Source organism: Colius striatus, chromosome 2 (genome assembly GCF_028858725.1).
Source record: "Colius striatus isolate bColStr4 chromosome 2, bColStr4.1.hap1, whole genome shotgun sequence".
Taxonomy (NCBI): domain Eukaryota; kingdom Metazoa; phylum Chordata; class Aves; order Coliiformes; family Coliidae; genus Colius; species Colius striatus.
In genome coordinates, this window is record NC_084760.1 from 84,129,764 (window position 1) to 84,148,349 (window position 18,586).

General features: G+C 40.9%; 1 protein-coding gene across 1 annotated transcript; it reads left to right on the forward strand.

Annotated features, from left to right (window-relative positions):
* The first annotated feature begins 305 nt into the window (after positions 1-305).
* ABCG5 (ATP binding cassette subfamily G member 5) lies at positions 306-17,678 on the forward strand. The gene is made up of 13 exons (XM_010199975.2): positions 306-427; positions 1,092-1,213; positions 1,634-1,770; positions 2,005-2,103; positions 3,018-3,150; positions 4,263-4,402; positions 5,511-5,640; positions 8,285-8,498; positions 8,760-8,965; positions 10,819-10,957; positions 14,431-14,616; positions 16,231-16,343; positions 17,482-17,678. The coding sequence occupies exons 1-13, from the start codon at positions 306-308 to the stop codon at positions 17,676-17,678; spliced, it is 1,938 nt and encodes a 645-aa protein (XP_010198277.1).
* The last annotated feature ends 908 nt before the right edge of the window (positions 17,679-18,586 follow it).

Genomic DNA, 18,586 nt, shown 5'->3' on the forward strand with positions numbered 1-18,586 from the left:
CCTCGTGGGCAGGGAAACATTCTCCTCCTCTGGGACAGCAACAGCGTGGGCTAAAGGTACATCAGATAGCAGCTTGAGCTCATACCCTATCAGTTGTTCTCAGGAAAAAGGAAGAACTGAGAGCTCCATTACTTTTTTTTTTAGGCGCTTCTCCAGGTGCAAGCGTTAGGGGCAGTGACTCGCCGCAAGCCGGGGACAGCAGGGAGCTGCCTCTGTCCAGCACCGGGGGAGGCATGGTGGTGGCAGCATCGGGCACCGGGCCAGCAGCGTGAGGGAGGGAGCCTGTGGGGCCCCAGCACTGAAGGATGTCGGGCAGAGGGTCTCCCACCCTGGAGAGGAGCAGCAGTGGTGGGCAAATGGCCGAGGTGAAGGCCACGGCACAGCCTTGTGACAGCATCAGTGTCCAGGGTGTCTCCTACACCATCAGGTAGGATCAGGGAGGTGACATGGTGAGCCCATGCACTGGGAGCTGCTCTCAGGCCAGGGGCTGAGGAGAGAGGGACTGGGACTGGGTGGGCTGTGGGTTTGGTTTCAGCCCTGTAAAGGAGGGATATTGCCAGGCTGCCTCCTTCATGGTGCTGGGCTGCCCACCACAGGGTTAGAGTACTGTGTGCCTTGAAGGAGGCAGAGATGGTCTGTCCTCCAGAGGGTTTACCAGTCTTATCCACGTGACTTGGAAGGGGATTCTTTAGAACTTTCCAAAATTTGTGTCCTTTCTTACTGCTTTTCTTGCTGCTGCCAGAAGGATAACATGAGGCCCTAAGAAAGCAGTCAGGTGAATCAAGAGCTAGCCAACATTGTCAACAAATAAGGCCTCAGTTCAAGTTTCCACTTTTGGTTGTAGTCTGACAGCTTCCTAGCAGTCATTCTGAAAAATCCATTCAGACTTCATTTTCTCTTCCAGATAGTACTGAAATTAACAAGTTAAATTCTGGTAGTGGAGGAGGAGAAGGATTTTTTTCCCCCCAACATTTTAAAATCCTTTCAGGCTCCCATCCCACTTGCAGAGTGGGTGTCAGCCATTCACTTGTTCTATGCAAAACGTTAAAGTCTTCTCTATTTAATCTTTTTTTTAATGTTTGTTTTCCAAGAGAACGTGTTGGCCCATGGTGGAATATTTCTTTGTGTCATAAAAAATGGACCCGGCAAATACTTAAGGATGTCTCGTTTCACATAGAGAGCGGCCAGATTATGGGGATTTTGGGAAATTCTGGTAAGTTGTTCCAGTACTTTAAAAGAGATAAGATCAGCATTAATATTGGTAATTTCCACAGTGGTAGGAAAGTGTCTGAGGTTTGTGTTTTAAACAGTGAAATGGCAGCTGGTTTTCACCTTTGCTTTGTAAAACTGATTTTTGGTTTTCAGAGTTCAATCTTCTGTCACCTAACTAACAATTATGACTTCAATGAAAGATAAGGTTACTTCTAAACACAAATATTATTTTGTATGAATTAAAAGCCAATTTACACCATTTTAAGTTTCCCTAAGTATCTGGATTTTCAGAGCCTATTTTAATGTTATGAGAGAAAAATAACCACTTTCTTTTTTTCATAAGTTTCCATCCAACTGAGGCCACTGCTCTTGTAATAATAAAATTCATCTCATCACATGATTAATGTCTTTTGTTTGAAAGGATCTGGGAAAACAACCCTTCTGGATGCAATATCAGGAAGACTGGGGCAGAAAGACAATTTCTTTGGTGAAGTGTACGTGAATGGGCGTCATCTGAAGAAGGAACAGTTTAGAGATTGCTTCTCTTATGTGCCACAGGTTGATTTCTACGTCTATTTTTGTGCACTGTGCTTCCTCTCACATAAAGAAAGTGCAGTTGCTGGTGTAACAGAGCAATGTAATCTGACTGTGATTTTGCTAGTGAATTTGGTACAAAGCAGTTAACAAATTGAATGAATGAATGAAGGATGTGCAACCAGGGACAAGATCTTAAACTACTACAGGACTAACTGCTACTTTCTCTTCACCTTTATGATTTTTTTTTTCCATCAGAATGACACCTTGTTGGGTTTCCTCACCATACAAGAATCTCTGACCTACACCGCTTTACTAACTCTTCAGAAATGCCCCAACGACTTCATCAAAAAGAAGGTCTGTATTTTATGCTCTTCCACCATAAAGGCAGACATGATGTCATGTAGTGCTTTCACCAGCAGCACTTTCCACCTGTGGCTGTGTTTTAGGTTTATAAGGTTTTGTAATCCTCATTCTGTAAATGGGGATAAATCCTCCTGCTGAGCAGGACTCAAGTTCTCTGGTGCTCCTTGCCTCTGTGAGGGGCTTGTGCTGACACCCCAGCGAATCACCATTCTGCTGGAACAACTCTTCCACCCAAAGCTGCAGTAGTTACTGCTGCAGGAGATTTTGCTGTTGCTGTTGAGGTCAGTTCCCCTTCCCCAGATGGACATCTCAGTTTTCTGGGGTTAAACACCATGTGTGCTGGCCAGTCTCATGGACAGCAGACATGACTTTGATATTACTCTGGCTCCTGTAGAACATCTCTCACTAACCAAAACAGCTCAGAAAAGCACTGGTCTAATAAGCCCCTTACAAGCTACTTTTGTTGATAAAGTAGTTGTGTTTGAAATCTATTAAAGGACTCTTTTGGCCCCCTGTTGAGAGTAAAGACTGGATATTCCTGGCCAAAGACTCTTGCTTTCTCTCTTCTCTTTTCATCTGTCTTCCCCAGAATTGATGTGCCTTTCTTTTCTTGGAAGCCAGACAGCAGATGGTGCTTCATACTTCAACTTCTAGTCTGACCTCTGAACTTTTCATTTTTCATCTGTTTAAATAAAATGTAAAAAATAAGAATTGAAATAATATCCTTAAAATACTAAAATAGAAATGAGGCCAGATACCTTCCGACTGGAATGGTTGCAAGCAACCTATTGGGAAAGTCATGTCTCAAAATGATGCCTTTTTTTCTTTAATTTTTTTTTCCATTTTGCACTGGGGTAACTGAGTTGGGCTGTACTTAGACTTTCTAAACTGAAATTATTTTTCAGGTAGATGCAGTTATGGCTGAGCTGAGTCTCAGCCACATTGCTGACAAAATAATTGGAAGCCGTATCTATGTAGGAATTTCTGGGGGTGAGAGGCGGCGTGTTTCAGTTGCAGCCCAGCTTTTACAAGATCCCAGTAAGTACCACTGTATAGATTTACCAAATAAATCGAAGCAGAGTTGCTTTGTGCTCCTGCAATGGGCCTCCATAAACCACTTTAAAATACAGAAACATTTACATTCTGTAATTCAGCATAAGCTAGTCTAGTAATGACAAAAAATGATGATCACTAACTCAGGTCTGCTACGAATCCTTTAGCTGATCTTGGAAAGTAAACGATTTTGAAGTCTTAGGCACTGAACTTAGGTTTAGACTTACATTTATGCATTGTCTTCCTGCAGTCAACCTTCCCATATAAAAAATGTTGTTTGGCAGACAGTAATTTATAGTTTTTGAGAGTGCTCAGAAATCATGTGGTAGTTCTGCACACTAGACAGGAAGGAGCACGTAAATAGCAAAGGCATTACCCCTGCTACTGGTGACTACTGGACAGGTCTTAGAGTGTAGTTATTGCTCAGTAAGTTCACTAAACTCTATAATAAACATTATAGTAATCCTGTGCAAATAAACACAGAGTTTATTTACACACCTCTTATCCAGACCAAGGTTGGAGGATCAAGGCCCTCTTATGTGCTGTGTCTCATCTATGTAAAAATAATGGATTTGAACCCAAAGTTTTGCCCTGCCACGTGAAATAAAATCACGAAGAAAATGCAGTAATGCCACCCACTTCCCTGATCTATGGAATCACATATGTTGTATTTATACATATTTAATATATTCTGTGTGTGTATATAGATTTAATACAGACTGTAACTTATAGCTAATTCTGCCAGTTATGTTTACATTTGTATACCTGCTGAAATCTGTCGTTATTGTCCTTAACAGATGTAGACATCCAGTCTGTTTAAGTAGTTTTCAAATTTCACCCAAATTTAGAAAGAAGTTATTATTCTCTGATCCTACAGCGTATTTTTATGTCCTTATTCCTAGTCATTGAAACTGAACTACTAAAGCTATCTAAAACTGAGAGATCACATCATGGCAATAGCTATGCATATGCTGCTTTACATGGGGAATTTCATACATAGTTTTTGTACTATTTGTCAAACTTGCTTCAAAAGCAGAAGCTACAACATTTGCTCCCCGTTTACCTGAGTTTTAATGCTATTCCTTGTCACTTCACAGAGGTCATGCTACTCGATGAACCAACAACAGGGCTGGACTGCCTGACCGCAAACCAGATTGTCTCCCTTCTCGCTGAGCTTGCGCACAGAGACAGGATTGTGATTATCACAATTCATCAACCTCGCTCAGAACTCTTTAGGGTAAACGATATCTACTCCCTATTTGCTTTTTTTTAACCAGGCTTTTTAGTATCCAGGTTTTATTTAGTATAAAAGTACAAGGTTCAGAAGTTCTTTTCCTTTGCCTCTGCATAAATAGAGTCTTGTCTTGAACATTACACTCTGGCTTTTTGCCAGTCACAGGGCACTCTTGTGCACATACGGCTCTATGAAAATAGCATATGTACCGACTGTGTCCCTAATCTTTGTGCTATGCAGCTAATCAAATCAAAAGCACCGGGAGAAGCCCTGTAAATCTCCCCCCCCCCCCCCCCCCCCGTGGAATTTGCATGGTAAAGACGAGCACTTGACTTATCTTCACCTATTCACATTTCAGTAACACTTGCAACTTGAGACAGATAAACCTATGATTTGGAATGGAAAGGGAAATTCCCCTATGTGCCAAGTGGTGTGGGTACACCTTAATTATGTGTTGGGGCCGGCCTGCCTTGCAGGGCTTGTGCTGGGGACAGCGTTTCCCCCTTCTCGTTACCATTCTGCTCTTTGCTCTTCTGGTGCATCCACCTCTCACCACTTGGCTGACTAAACGGAGTGTAAGTGGCCGTGGAGGCAGAGGGGAGTGACAGTGCTTTGCTGGACTGAAAGCAGTCCCGTGGTGTCTTGGGACTATGGATTGACCATAGCTGGTGAGAACCTTACCCTGGCAAATGTTCACCCAAAGAGCACTGCTATTAAAGTCCCTAAGCATTTCGGATTACTCTTCATATCAGTTTGGGGATTTTACAGGCAGGGGTTCAAAGGAGGTCAGTTAGTAAGTGAAAGTGCATTAGAAGTGAAGTCAGAGGTCCACAGCTCCCACCTCTGTCTGTTAATTGCCTCTGCATGCTGTTCTCGCTGACAGTTTTGAGAACCACTAGTTTTAAGAGCTTGAATACGTGTCATCTCGCATAACCACTGAGGGGAGTGAAAGAAAGGACAAACTTCTGTGGAGATAAATATACTAAGGAGTTTGAATGTGTCAAAAGTATTTTTCTTGTCAAAGCATTTTTACTACCAAGACAGTATCTGTACTCAAGAATTAATGCATTTCTCAGTACATATTGCTAACAAGTTCATTTACCCCCCACAGTTATTTGACAAAATAGCCATCATGAGCTTTGGAGAAATGGTTTTCTGTGGGAACCCTATGGAAATGATCACATTTTTTAGTGACTGTGGCTATTCTTGTCCTGAGCAATCAAATCCTTTTGACTTCTATGGTAAGTTTATCTTAAGTTGTTTTGGTAAAAACATGGATTTACTTTAGACAAACAAGTTGTTTTCTTCCCCAGATTTAAGTTTTTGCAGAGATAGAAATGCAATTGAATTCTTCCCCAGCTTTGTAATTATTCTCAGCTCAAAAGGGAGAGAGATCTGGGCCTGCGTAACTTCCAACGACTCCATACATTGGCAAAAGTTTGTAGCGGGTTTGAAACACAGCAGAAAAGAGTAAGCTACCAGTATAGAAAGGATCTCAACTTTGCGAAACCTATGCATTCCTGATGGACACAGGAAAATCGTTGCATGTTGGAAAATTTGATCTCAAATCTGTGGAAAGTCCCACGCTCTTACATACTCTATGATGCCAAGCAACTGAAAACAGTTGTTGCCTGGACAGAAGGGTGTAGAATAAATATGGAGTGACTTGAGGCATTGATTTCCAGAGAGTCTGAGTTTGAGGTTTCCCATAGTTTGGGGAGCTGCTAATACCAGGGTGTGCTACTGGAGCAGAACATGCGGCTGCCTCGGGAGATGATGTGAGGAAGCCACTGGCAAAAGCTGAAGAGTACTGTTTTACTAATGCAAGAGGGAAAAAATTGTCAACTTGAGACTTTGGCAATGAGGCTTGGTTTTGCTGTAGGGCACCTGTGTACCTGATCTGTGCAGACACACATTTGCAGAGAACGTGTGTGTGTGCTTGTGTGTGTACACATGCAAAAGTGCATGTTTCTCTTTTCGAGTCTAGCATGTAGGCTGATTTCTGATGACCCTAGCTGAGCATTAGCAGATGATTTGACGAATCCAAAACCTGCTTTCAGAGGAAGCAGTGTTTTCCTGTTGTCTAAATGGCATCCTAAACTCAGAAAGAATAGAGGATGGTTGTTGACATGAAGCTGGAATGGGATGAAGCTGAAAATACTGGTGTGACAGTAAGGATAATTTTGCCTTCATGAATTTGAATAGTCTTGAAAAGCATAGATGATTTGAGATTTAGACCCACGTTTTTAAAAGCCTGGTAAAGAGACTACTGCATTCTTCAAATGTCAACCTTTAAATGTGACAAGAAAAGGAAAAAATACAGTTTAGAGCAAAGAATCATCAGAATATTTAGTCTTTCGAAAATTGGTGGTTTATATTTTTTTGTGTGATTTAATGATGTGAGTGAAGGGACAGATTCTGCTGTCATTTACACCCAGAGCAGGGGAAAATGGATCCTATGTATTGAGTGTGCATTGTATTACTAAAATGTCACACATTGTGTTTCTTTTTAAAAAAAAGGAAAAGTACAAATGCATGGTATAGGCATTAGCTGTTTCGTCTTGGGATTTAGTTAAAATTACCATTTGTTAACCACCACACCTGGCTGCCATTTATTTCCTGTGTGACTTCCAGCCAGCGGCACTGGACAGGTTTTAAGGCAATGCATCTGCTTTTCAGATGTTTATGCTTGCAAAAGTGGAGACTTCATTTGGGATATGTTTTTCATTAAAGACACAATTTCAAATTTTGGAACACCGGGGAAGTACTCATAAGCTCAGTTCAAGTTTTGAGGGCAGCTTAAGAATCTTGGACGAGGCCTGCTTTTCTCATGTTCAGTTTATAGTTAGAGGTTGAGCGTAATCCTGTAAAACTGTAATCTCATTGTGACAGAATAAATAGGAATAAATAACTGATAAAGACATCATTTTAGATATATAAAAGAACTATAAAAATCCATAGGAACTACTATTCCTGAGAACAACAATACTGCTTTTGAAACTTTAGATAATTCATTGCTATTAGGGAAAAGGGAAACTTCTAATGCATCTTAGCACTATTGCTGAAACCATATGATTTGTAAAAATAGCACACATGAAGTTCTCATCTGCTAGTAAAAGAATTGTTGGTGGCAAGAATAGGTATAGTTGGATTTACTAGAAAGGAAAATTAACTCTGTGAATTATCTGGCTTTCATACGTTCCATGGAAGAAAGTAATATTTTCTTCATCTTTATTTGAGCCTGCTAGGGGAATTTGGCCTGCTGAACATCCTCTAACTTCACGTTAAGTCAGAAGCATGTCTAAGAAGCAGGTGGGTGAAAGAAACCCAGCACAACAATGCAGTAACAGCTCAGTAGAGCAGAGCAGTAGCATCTCTGCAGCACAACCTTGGACTAACTGAAGAAAATTATCTCCATGGGTATGGAGGAGCAGGCAGAGGACAGACAGAGAGCCACGTCTGAGCCTTTGTCTGAAAACCTGAGAAATACACGACTAGAAAGTGACCCCTTCATCCTCATCCATGTTTATCATCAGTTTGTGCCCTGTCTGAGTCATGGCAGCAGTAGCACTTCCCTAGTGGCATAGCTCTCTCTGTGCTGCGCAAGGAGCATGCTAAAGCTCAGTCCTTGCATTTCCAGATAAAGCACTTGAACTTCAGGATCCTACAGAGACCATAAAACACAGAGATTTGCTGTGGCTGCGCAGCTGTTCATTCATGCTGCTTCTAATGGAACTGAGGAGTAAAAGAAACCTGAAATACTTTCAGTGAACCTTTCTTCTTAGCAGATTTTAGGATAGAGACAAGGAAGGGTTAGTTACAAGAGGGAAGAGCTATGAAGGGAATGTGTGTCGTATATTTAATAAACACTCTGTAAATTTACAGTGGATCTGACATCTGTGGACACCCGAAGCAAAGAACGTGAACTTGAAACCTACAGTAGGGTTCAGGTAATCGTATCAGCCTACAAAAACTCGGAGATCTTTAGCAATGTACTGGCAGCCATTGAAAGGACAAAGTGTATGAAAGAGCTGCCACCAATACCATTAAAAAACAAAGACTCACCCAGTGCCTTTTACAAATTATGGATTCTTTTACGGTAAGACCTTTTGGGTTTTTTTCCCTTTTTTAAACAAAAATGTTTTTTCTTATCCACTAATCTTTGAAGTTTTCTCCTCCATATATAAATACATGTTCTTGGTTATTTTAGTCTATCACTGTACTTATCTCTGTCTTTTTTCAATATATCACCTTCTTGTCAGCATTGTGGGAGTAAGATTTGTTCAAAGCTGAATACTCTCCCAGCATGTGGTCAGTCATGGCTAACAAGTATATTGTTCTTGTTTTGTGTCATTATCAGGAGGACAACAAGAAACTTCTTCAGAGATAAGATAGGCATCATCATGCGTCTCCTCCAGAATCTGTTATTTGCCTTGTTTGTAGTATTTTTCCTTCTCAGACTAAGGAATGACTTGTTAAAAGGAGCTGTGCAGGACCGTTTGGGGCTTGTCTACCAGTGCGTGAGTGCTCCCCCCTACACTGGGATGCTCAATGCTGTTGCCCTTTGTAAGTTTCTGTCCTTTATTGTGTGCAGCAGCAGGTACTGCTGTCACTATTTTGTACATCAGAAAATCTCTTTTGAAGATAGTCACTTAGAGGATTTTAACAGTTTTAGGTAATGTCAGAGCTGATGCAGATGCATGAAATTCAAAGGTGAAGTGACAGCAAGCTTCACACCACAGACAAAAAGATGAGCTCATCAGAGAGGCTCCAGGTTTGCTGCACTTGATGAAGGAATATGCCCTAATACTTGCCACTCCCTTTTACAGTTGACGTGTGTATGGGGCCTTTACTCTGAAATGTGCAAGCGCCACTGACTTACCTGTGTGTGTGTCACAGATTGTGACAGTGTAACATTAAAAAGACAGGAAAAGGCTCGGTCTGTAGTTAATATCTTGAGTGAGATCAAAACCAAGGACATGAATGGAAGTAGAAAACAGCTTTGACAACAATTAAGCGTACTATGTGATGTATTGATGTGGTGGTGCAGCCCTGGCTGGGTGCCAGATGCCCACCAAGTCATAACGTCACTCCCCCTCCTAAACTGGACAGGGGAGAGAGAAATATAACAAGTGGTCTGTGAGTCGATATTGATCAGCAATTAGTGTCATGGGCAAAACAGACTCAACATAGGGACAAAAGGTTTGATTTATTAATGAACCATCAGAACGGGGAGATGAGAAATAAAACCAAATCTTAAAACACCTCCCCCACCCCTCCCTCTTCCCAAGATGGGGGACAAGGGCTGTGGTCAGTTCATTACAGGTGGACTTTGCCGCTGCTTCTTCTCAGGGGGAGGCCCCCTCACACTTCCCACTGCTACACTGTGGGGTCCCTCCCACGGGAGACAGTCCTCCATGAACTTCTCCAGCGTGGGTCCTTCCCATGGGCCACAGTTCCTCACGAACTGCTCCGGCATGAGGCCTGCCAGGGGGGCAGCTCCTCACACCCTGCCCCAACTTGGGTCACCCACCAGCAGAACAGTCCTTCAGGTACCGACTGCTCCAGCCTGAGTCCCTCATAGGGTCACAAGTCCTGACAGCAAAAGTGCTCTGGCATGGGCTCCTCTCTCCCCATGGGCTCCCAGGTCCTACCAGGAACTTGCTCCAGGGTGAGTTTCCCAGCCTCACAGCCTCCTTCAGGCATCCACCCGCCATCATGGTCCATCATGGGCTGTGAATGAATCCTGTGAATGGAGCCCAAACCAGATCCTGTGAATGGATCTCTGCTCCCCTGGGGCCTCCATGGACTGCAAGGGGCACAGCTGCCTCACCATGGGCTGCACCACAGCTCACAGGGAAGTCTTTCATTCAGGGCCTAAACTCCCTCCTCCCACTTCATCACTGACCTTGGTGTCTGTGGAGGTGTTTTCACATTCTCACTCCCTGTTGTTGCTGCATTTTAGCCCAGGCAGAACCACTACAATTGACTGAGTGTACTATATGATGATTACATTTTTCCTAGAGGATGTTTCTCTTAGTATAAGACCAACAGCAGTTTCCGTTTACAGCCCTAAAAGTTGTTCTGCTTATGTAAGGAACATACACTGCTGTCAGCACCTAAAAAAATTATCCAGTGACAGTGTTTTTTTCATATCTGCAAGAAGAGAAAGCCGTAATACGTGCTTCAAGCTCTTTGAGCCATCCTGCATGCCTCTTCCTTTAAGCTTACCAATTTCTACAATCTGCAGGAAGCACATTTTGCATTTATAGGAGGAGAAAAGGGATCAGTCTGGTTTAGTGAGGGTGTTTCTGACATTCTCAAAGTTGTCTCTATGTTTCAGGTCATTTTTGCTAGCAACAAGTCTTGATCTCTTTAGCCAATGGTGATTTAATTTATTTATTATATATTTAATCCAGTCCCACCTTTACGTGCTATCAGTGACCAAGAAAGCAAAGACGGACTATATAGGAAGTGGCAAATGCTTTTAGCTTACATTGTACATTTCCTGCCCTTCAGCATTATCAGCATGGCGATTTTCAGCACCTTTATATACTGGTAAGCATGTGTACCATCTATTGGGTTGTTACTTTGTTGTAGGGTTCAATTCCCTTGTCAGCAACAGGGCTCCTGTCATGGCTTCCTGATATTGTCTCTCAGAATGGTTACAGGGAAAGCTTAAAGAAAGATTGCACAATGTTAGTCCTTCTCTTTCAGGCAGTGTTAAAACACTGTTATCAGCTCTTTAGTTTTAATGGGCCTGGGACTTTTAGCATTCTTGTGTCATACCAAGAGCAGGAACTGTTATGTTACGTTTAGTAAGATAGGAAATAAGAGAAAATAAGTGAGGAAGACAACAATAGGTATGTGCAATAAAGTTATTTTTTGTTTTCGTTTGAGAGTTGATGGAACAGTTGCAATCAGATGTTAGTCTGTGGTAACGTGTGTGCAAATGAATGGCAGCCTTGGTTTGTCCTGGATGCTGTTTGTTCTCTGGTTAGTCGTTGACACATGTTAACTTGATAGACCCTTGAAAGAGGTAAAGAGCAGGAGGTATTCTACTGTAGCTGAATGAAACCTTCTGCTCCGGGAGCTAGTCTGCCATAGGAATCTTGCAGTAGGGAAAGATCATTGTTTTCTTTTTCCTCCTGGTCTGTAGTAGGTAACAAGGGGAAGTGCTCAGCATGAACCTAGTTCTTTCCATTTTGAATCTCAGTAACCATCAGCTTCTGGTTGAAAAGACAAAAATCCCTAAGAGGGAGATTTCTGCTCCTCCAGATGTGAGGACTTGTATGCAGGAGTAGTTTTTTTTTTAAAGTTTGGTGCTAGTATTAAAAATATCGGTTTTATTGGAGCAAGGCCATCTTTCTATTTGTCCCCTTAGCTACCTGGGCATTTAATTCTGCAAGCTGCCAGGGCTTCCTGCTTCAAGTAGTGCTCTTTGAGAAGTCCTATTTCATAGACAAGCAGAAATTACTCCCCCTCCTCCTAAGCATTTAGAGGATATCCTAGATATTTAGAGGATATCTTGGGAGTCCTGATTGATAATAAACTAACCATGAGCCAGCAATGTGCCCTTGTGGCCAAGAAGGCCAATGGCATCCTGGGATGCATCAAGAAAAGTATGGCCAGCAGGTCAAGGGAGGTTCTTCTCCCCCTCTACTCTGCCCTGGTGAGGCCTCATCTGGAGTCCTGTGTCCAGTTCTGGGCTCCTCAGCTCAAGAGGGACGGGGAAGTGCTGGAGAGAGTCCAGCGCAGGGCCACCAAGATGATCAGGGGAGTGGAACATCTTTCATTTGAGGAAAGGCTGCGGGAACTGGGACTGTTTAGTCTGGAGAAGAGGAGACTGAGGGGAGATCTTATTAACATTTATAAATATCTAAAGGGTGGGTGTCAGGAGGTTGGGACACCCCTTTTTTCTATAGTAGATAGTAACAGGACAAGGGGTAATGGGATGAAGCTGGAACACAAAAAGTTCCACTTAAATATAAGAAAAACTATTTCACTGTGAGGGTGAGAGAGCCCTGGCACAGGCTGCCCAGAGTTGTGAAGTCTCCTTCCTTGAAGGTCTTCAAGACCTCCCTGAACATGTTCCCGTGTGACCTGATCTAGGTGAACCTGCTTCTGCGGGCAGGTTAGACTAGATGATCTCTAAAGGTCCCTTCCAACCCCTACCATTCTATGATTCTATGATATGCCGTGCTCCCCAGAGCACATCCATCTCTGCCAGGTAGCGAGGTGATTGCCAAGAAGTCAGCCTTTTGGAAAACCACTTTTCCGGGTCAATGAGATAAGGTTTGTGAAGCTCTTGAAGATCACAAGGCAATGCTTGTCAAACACACTCCTTAACGAACGGGAAATTCATACGGGCAGAGACTTTGCCCTTTTGGTTTTGAAGCTTCAAACAATATCAACAGCAGAGTGTGGTTCCAGTTAATAGATAATATTTACATATATTAGCCTCCACATATCTTTGCTGCCTGGTGGTTGTTTTAGTAGCCATCAGTGGTGTGACAGAGTGATTTCATAGTGCCTTTAGACCTCCTAGGGCAAGCACTTTCCCTAGGAAACCTTGAAGATTGTATCTGTGCAGGACTAAACTTTCCTGGGTGGACTAATTTTTGAAGAGGCTTTGATAGCCTTACACGCCATTTCTCTCAGAGAAATGTTTGTGTTTGTGGGGCTGGACAGTTTGGGTAAAATAGACTCAAACTCCTACCTGATCAGACACAAGGCAGGTCTGCCCAAGAATAAATGCAGCCACTTTTGCAAACAAGTAAATGAACTCTGTTTATGCAGATTTTCCTACCTGAAGATACCTCTGGGAAATGTTCTAAAAGTTTTTGTCATCCTATTATTCTATTACTGTAATCATCTCTCTTCTGAGTTGTTTGGTTTCTTTCTTTCTTGGGCTTTCTTCTCTTTCTATTCCTACCCCAGATTTACTAGTATGAATCTACATAATTTTGTGTAAAGTATTAGAGCACCTCAGAGAAGGTGATACTTTTATGCTAGGACCTTGGAAAGCTATTTCTTTTGCACTCATCTGTGATTAAAGGCTGTTAAATACCTGCTATGTTTAATACTTGAGGAGTCAATGCCCAGCCCTCTATTTATATTAGAGATTATTTTGGTGTCACACATGAAAAATGCTACAGGAATGCCTGTGAGAAAATTAATACTTCCCTTTTAAACCCATGTTCTAACACTGTGGATTTAGGGAAAAAATAAAAAGGGCTTTGTACTGAGCAATGAAGAAGAGAATAAAATGTTGAACAGCTGTCTGTTAGCTAAGAAAAACATGCAGTCTGTACCTAGTGGGAGGCAATTTTGGTACGAGATATTTTGGAAAGCGTAATTGTTTTGTCATCTGTCATATACACCACAAGGCTGAATTCAGTTTGCCAAACAATTTATTAACTTTTTAATCTTTAGGACAGATTGGGAAGACCTTTGTCCTTTGGTTGGCTAGGGAAAAAGTTGTGAACAGCATGTTGTATTAAAAAGTGCAGGAGTTATGGAGCAAAGTGCATTTTAGATGAATAACATGGATGGTGAATTCAATTAGCCTTCCATTTAATTGAGCATATCTGGTTTTACATTTGCATGCAGTATCAAAAGTGAAAAAATCCATCTGTTAGTTATCTGCTGTCATGGTTTGATATTCTTTAAACACGACTTGTATAAATAACTCCCACAGCATAGACACTAAAAGGAGAAAGATTTTAGTTTGAGGGATTGTAAAAGTCATGTTGGTTATCTTGAAACAACAGGGATTTCTGCTACAATTATTCCTTTATGTAACCCTCTTGAATCTAGATGGAGAAAACTTAATATAGCTGCACTTATGATATTAAGTGAATGTCATTTATGTTAAGGCTCCAAATAACGTAAGGGTTAAGGAATAAACTTCACTCACTGAGCTGTAATTGCTGAAAAAAAATAACGAAGAACAAAAATAAAAGCTACTTTCCGAGTTTGGCATCCAAACACCGTTTCTAAAATGCCTTTTTTTGCTCATTTTTGTACAGGACTGCGGGGCTTTATCCTGAGCTTTCCAGATTTGGAGTTTTCTTTGCTGTTGTCTTAGCATGTCATATAATTGGTGAACTACTAACACTTGTTCTACTTGGTGTGGTTCAAAACCCAAACATAGTCCAAAGCGGAGTGGTGCTAATTAATTCAGTGGGTGTGATAGTGGGAACGGGACTAGTAAGGTAGGAACAAGTTTTATATCATTACAATCTTGATTCTAAAATAATCTATTTACCTACAGAAGAGTTTCATGTGTTTCATGTATTTCATATATTGCAGGAGCACACTAATGCACAGGTAGCAGTGGAAAGTGCAGCTGTTACCCTTCAGAGGTAGAACTGCCTAATTGTCTTAGACCTCATTTTAAACACACAAGAGAGACAGTAACTTTCAATATCAACCAAGATATTAACTTTATTTTCCCACTTTTTGCAAAGAAATTGAAGATAAAACCCAGCAATTACTATCTAGTAGCCTGGCTGAATTCTTTTATAACATGAAAAGCTCATCCTTATTAAAGGAGCCCACCACAAAAAAAAAATCCCCACAACTTTTAGTAACTGCTGGAAGTTACCAGACATTGAACACTAGGAATGAGGGTTTAAAAAAACAGTTGTTCTCAACTGTCTTACTAGTGTTATTCTCCAGTTTAGCCATTCAACTTTTCAGACACTTTTTCTACCTGTGCAGACTGAGGTATGTAAAAATAAATAAGAAAGCAATGTAGTAAATATGAGGGGAAAATCATGATCCACTTGCTCATTACTGTGCAAATAAACGTTTTTGCATTGTAGTTGCATGACCTTTGAGTGGTTTTCCCCTTGTATTTGTCAAAAGACTTTTTCTTGAGATCTTGAGCAACAAGGATATGCTCACCAGAGATCCTTCCAATGAAAATGATAGATGATGTCAAGTTGTCCTCAAGAAAAGAGCAGGAGACTTCACAAAGTTATGATGCCTTGTCTCTTCAAAGTAGATCTCAGCTAATATATGCTTATCAAATAAGACTAGGTTAATATCTAATTATTTGGTCCCTGCCTAATTTCAGGAAGATGTATATTTCAAGTGACAAGACAGTTATTCCTGCTACCACAGTCTAATGGCTTAATGATAACTTTTTAAAAGTATTAGAGTAGTTTCTAACCTTATTTTTCAGTAGAGACAATGCTAATTAATATTATGAATCCCTTTGATTAATCTTCATAGGCAATGATGGATGTTAAAAATAGCATCGAGACTTGGGTTGCTGAGTTTATGTTCATTTGTTTAATTATCACGTTTTGCAGTACTTTAGGTGCAGAAATTACCCAGTCTTGTTGAATAATGTTATTTCAAAATGTTCATACCCTGTTTCTCTTCTCATTATTTTTGCTTCTTTTTTTGCTTTCTTGCTATTGTTGAAGTGAAGGGACATTCAGTCTTTTTTGGGATTGGTGATGGGATGAGGGGGTGGTGGTTTCTTTGGCAGCAATACATTTTTGCAACTAAGGTTTATATTTGGTCTCATTGTTTTCAGTTTCTCACTGCAATGTGAATAGCAAACACCTTCATAGAATTGCCTGTGACTGTCCACAAACAAGTCAGGTCTGAATGTTATGACACTGTGCCAGAGTCAGAGACAAATGGTTGTCTCTTCATTTAGCACTGAAGTGGACTTCTTGTTTGAAAACCCAAGAGCCAAGAACTGTTTCTGTAACAGGCAACGACAAAAGAATGAGAACTTGTTTTAAGTTGGGGTAGAATTAGGTCTTGGAATGTAGCAAAAGACAAAAGTTTAACTTCTCTGTTTCTTTAAGGACCATTGAAGCCATGCCAACACCTTTTAAAATACTCAGTTATCTTACCTTTCAAAAATACAGCAGTGAAGTTCTTCTAGCCAGTGAATTTCATGGCTTAAACTTCACATGTGGTAAGTATTCAAAGAAGCTGCCTCTAAGTCCATTGTAGTTAATGAGATGTTGGTGCTTATTTTCCTTCTAAATACAATCAAAGTATCCTGATAAAGATAACTTGTGAGTTGCTAAAAACACCTTATTAATTAGTAATGACTATAACAAAATATCAGCAAGCTGGACAAAATTGTGACTTTATTTTCCCCCCAACCATTTCTCATTCTTTTAGTTTGTGTTCTTTGTCTTCTTCACCTATTTTTTTGTCCCTGCTTTGGAGGCAGGTAAACTTTCAGGTGGCCAATTTTGCATCTTGTTATGAGCTTATTGGAGCAGTGATACACAAATAGATCACTAGCATTGCACAATCTAACATCATTGGAGGGAGCACTGATGTGGAACTCCTGACCACATCTTTCCTCTAAAATGAGTGAGGGTTCAGTTCAAACATGTGACCTCAGCATATAGTGAGCAGCTGGATCTGTCAGGCTGAGCATTGATGGTCGTGAGCAAGACAACCATTGTAATCACCTAGGTTGGCAGGGTTGGCAACTAACATCCATCAATGGGAGTGGAACTTACAGCTCTGGACCTACTCTAAGATATTCTGAGCATTGTAAACAGTGTCTGTGCTTCTCTCTCAGGCTGTATATTCTTAATCTATTCTCTCTCCTGTCCTTCTCTCTCACAGGAGCATAGAGGGCAACCGTTAGAAAATGAATCCAAGCCTTCAGCAGTAATAAGACAGCTGACTTTTAATGGGCCTTTCAGATTGCTTCTATTCTTAGATTTTGGAAGTGTTCAACAAACATGAAGTCTGCGTATTGGCCACACTGGGCAACTCTCATTTGAAGGCCCATCCAGATAGTGGGTCGGAAAAGCCATAAATCTACTTCTGTTTGGCATGAACAAAAGAGAAAGCTCCTACTGACCCTTTGTTCTTCCCTTCAAAACATATGGCACAGTTTAACTGCAGAAACATATGGCATGTCTGTTCTTATTGCAAAATGATGAGAAATGCTGCTGCGGGTATGGTTCAGTACATCACTAAAATAACCATAGGACTAGGTCTATTGAATGTATGAGCTAGATCCTGAAGCCCGAGTGTTGATTTTACTCATTCACCTTCTAAAGGAATTATTTTTTTTCTTCTGACAGGTGAAGCCAACAGTTCCAGTGTCACCAGTCCTGCCTGTGCCATCTCTCAAGGCAATCAGTTAATCGAAAATATGTTTCCTGGTGCAGTGTCTCAGTTCACAATCAATTTCTTAATACTCTATGCTTTTTTACCAGGACTTGTTATTGTAGCAATCCTGAGCTTCCAAATAAGAGAAAAAATTATTGATAGGCAATAAAAAAGTAGCATTTCTAACATTCCTAATACAATGCTTCTGATTTTACTATGGTTGAAGGCTTAAATTATTGGATTTTCAATAGAATTTCAGTGATCATACATATAGAAACACATGCATCTTCTCACGTTTGGTTCTAACTGAATGGTTTGTGTCTTGAAAAACGATGTTCTCTGAGAATGGCTTCTTGCTCTTGGTATTCTCACCTCACTCCCAGATCAGCCATAATGAGCAGTATTACATGGTTTAAAGCACTTTTTGAATTTAATTTAGTCAGCTGTTGCAGTCAGTTTTGAATACTAGAGCAATGGTTGCCCTCAGCTTTTCCTCACTATTCTGGTTTTTAACCATTACCGCTACGCAGAGGGATGCAATTACTACTTAATGTCATTTCTAGAATTGTATCTTAAGTCTTGTGCTTTGTGTGGATACTGCTTTGGGGAGCTGTAGAAAGGGAACAAGCGACATATGTGTAAATAAAGAGAGAATCAAGAAATCATTTTAATGCATACTCTATAGCCAACGAGTTCGGGATCTTTAAGCAATACACAAGGTACCCGACGTTTTTGTCTTGCAAATGATGGTAAATCAGAGAAGACAGTTACACTCTTCCTTCTTTTCATTATCAAGTTCTAAAACTCATCTTGGAAGCAGTTTGTGAATTATTAGGGTAACTTTGGTTTATTAATAAAACGTCAATTTGACTAAGAAAAACCAAAAGGTGTTTGCCGCTTCTTGGAAGCAATGTAGTTTCCATTGTTGGAAATTATTCTCGTGGGCTCACTGACCTCCCAAAGAGTCTAATTCATCCATTTAATAAATGTAAGTACCTCTCAAAATTGAAAACCCAACAGACAAACAGAATTCCTAAATTTTGTAACTTACTTTCCCTGTTCTGTGACAAAATATTT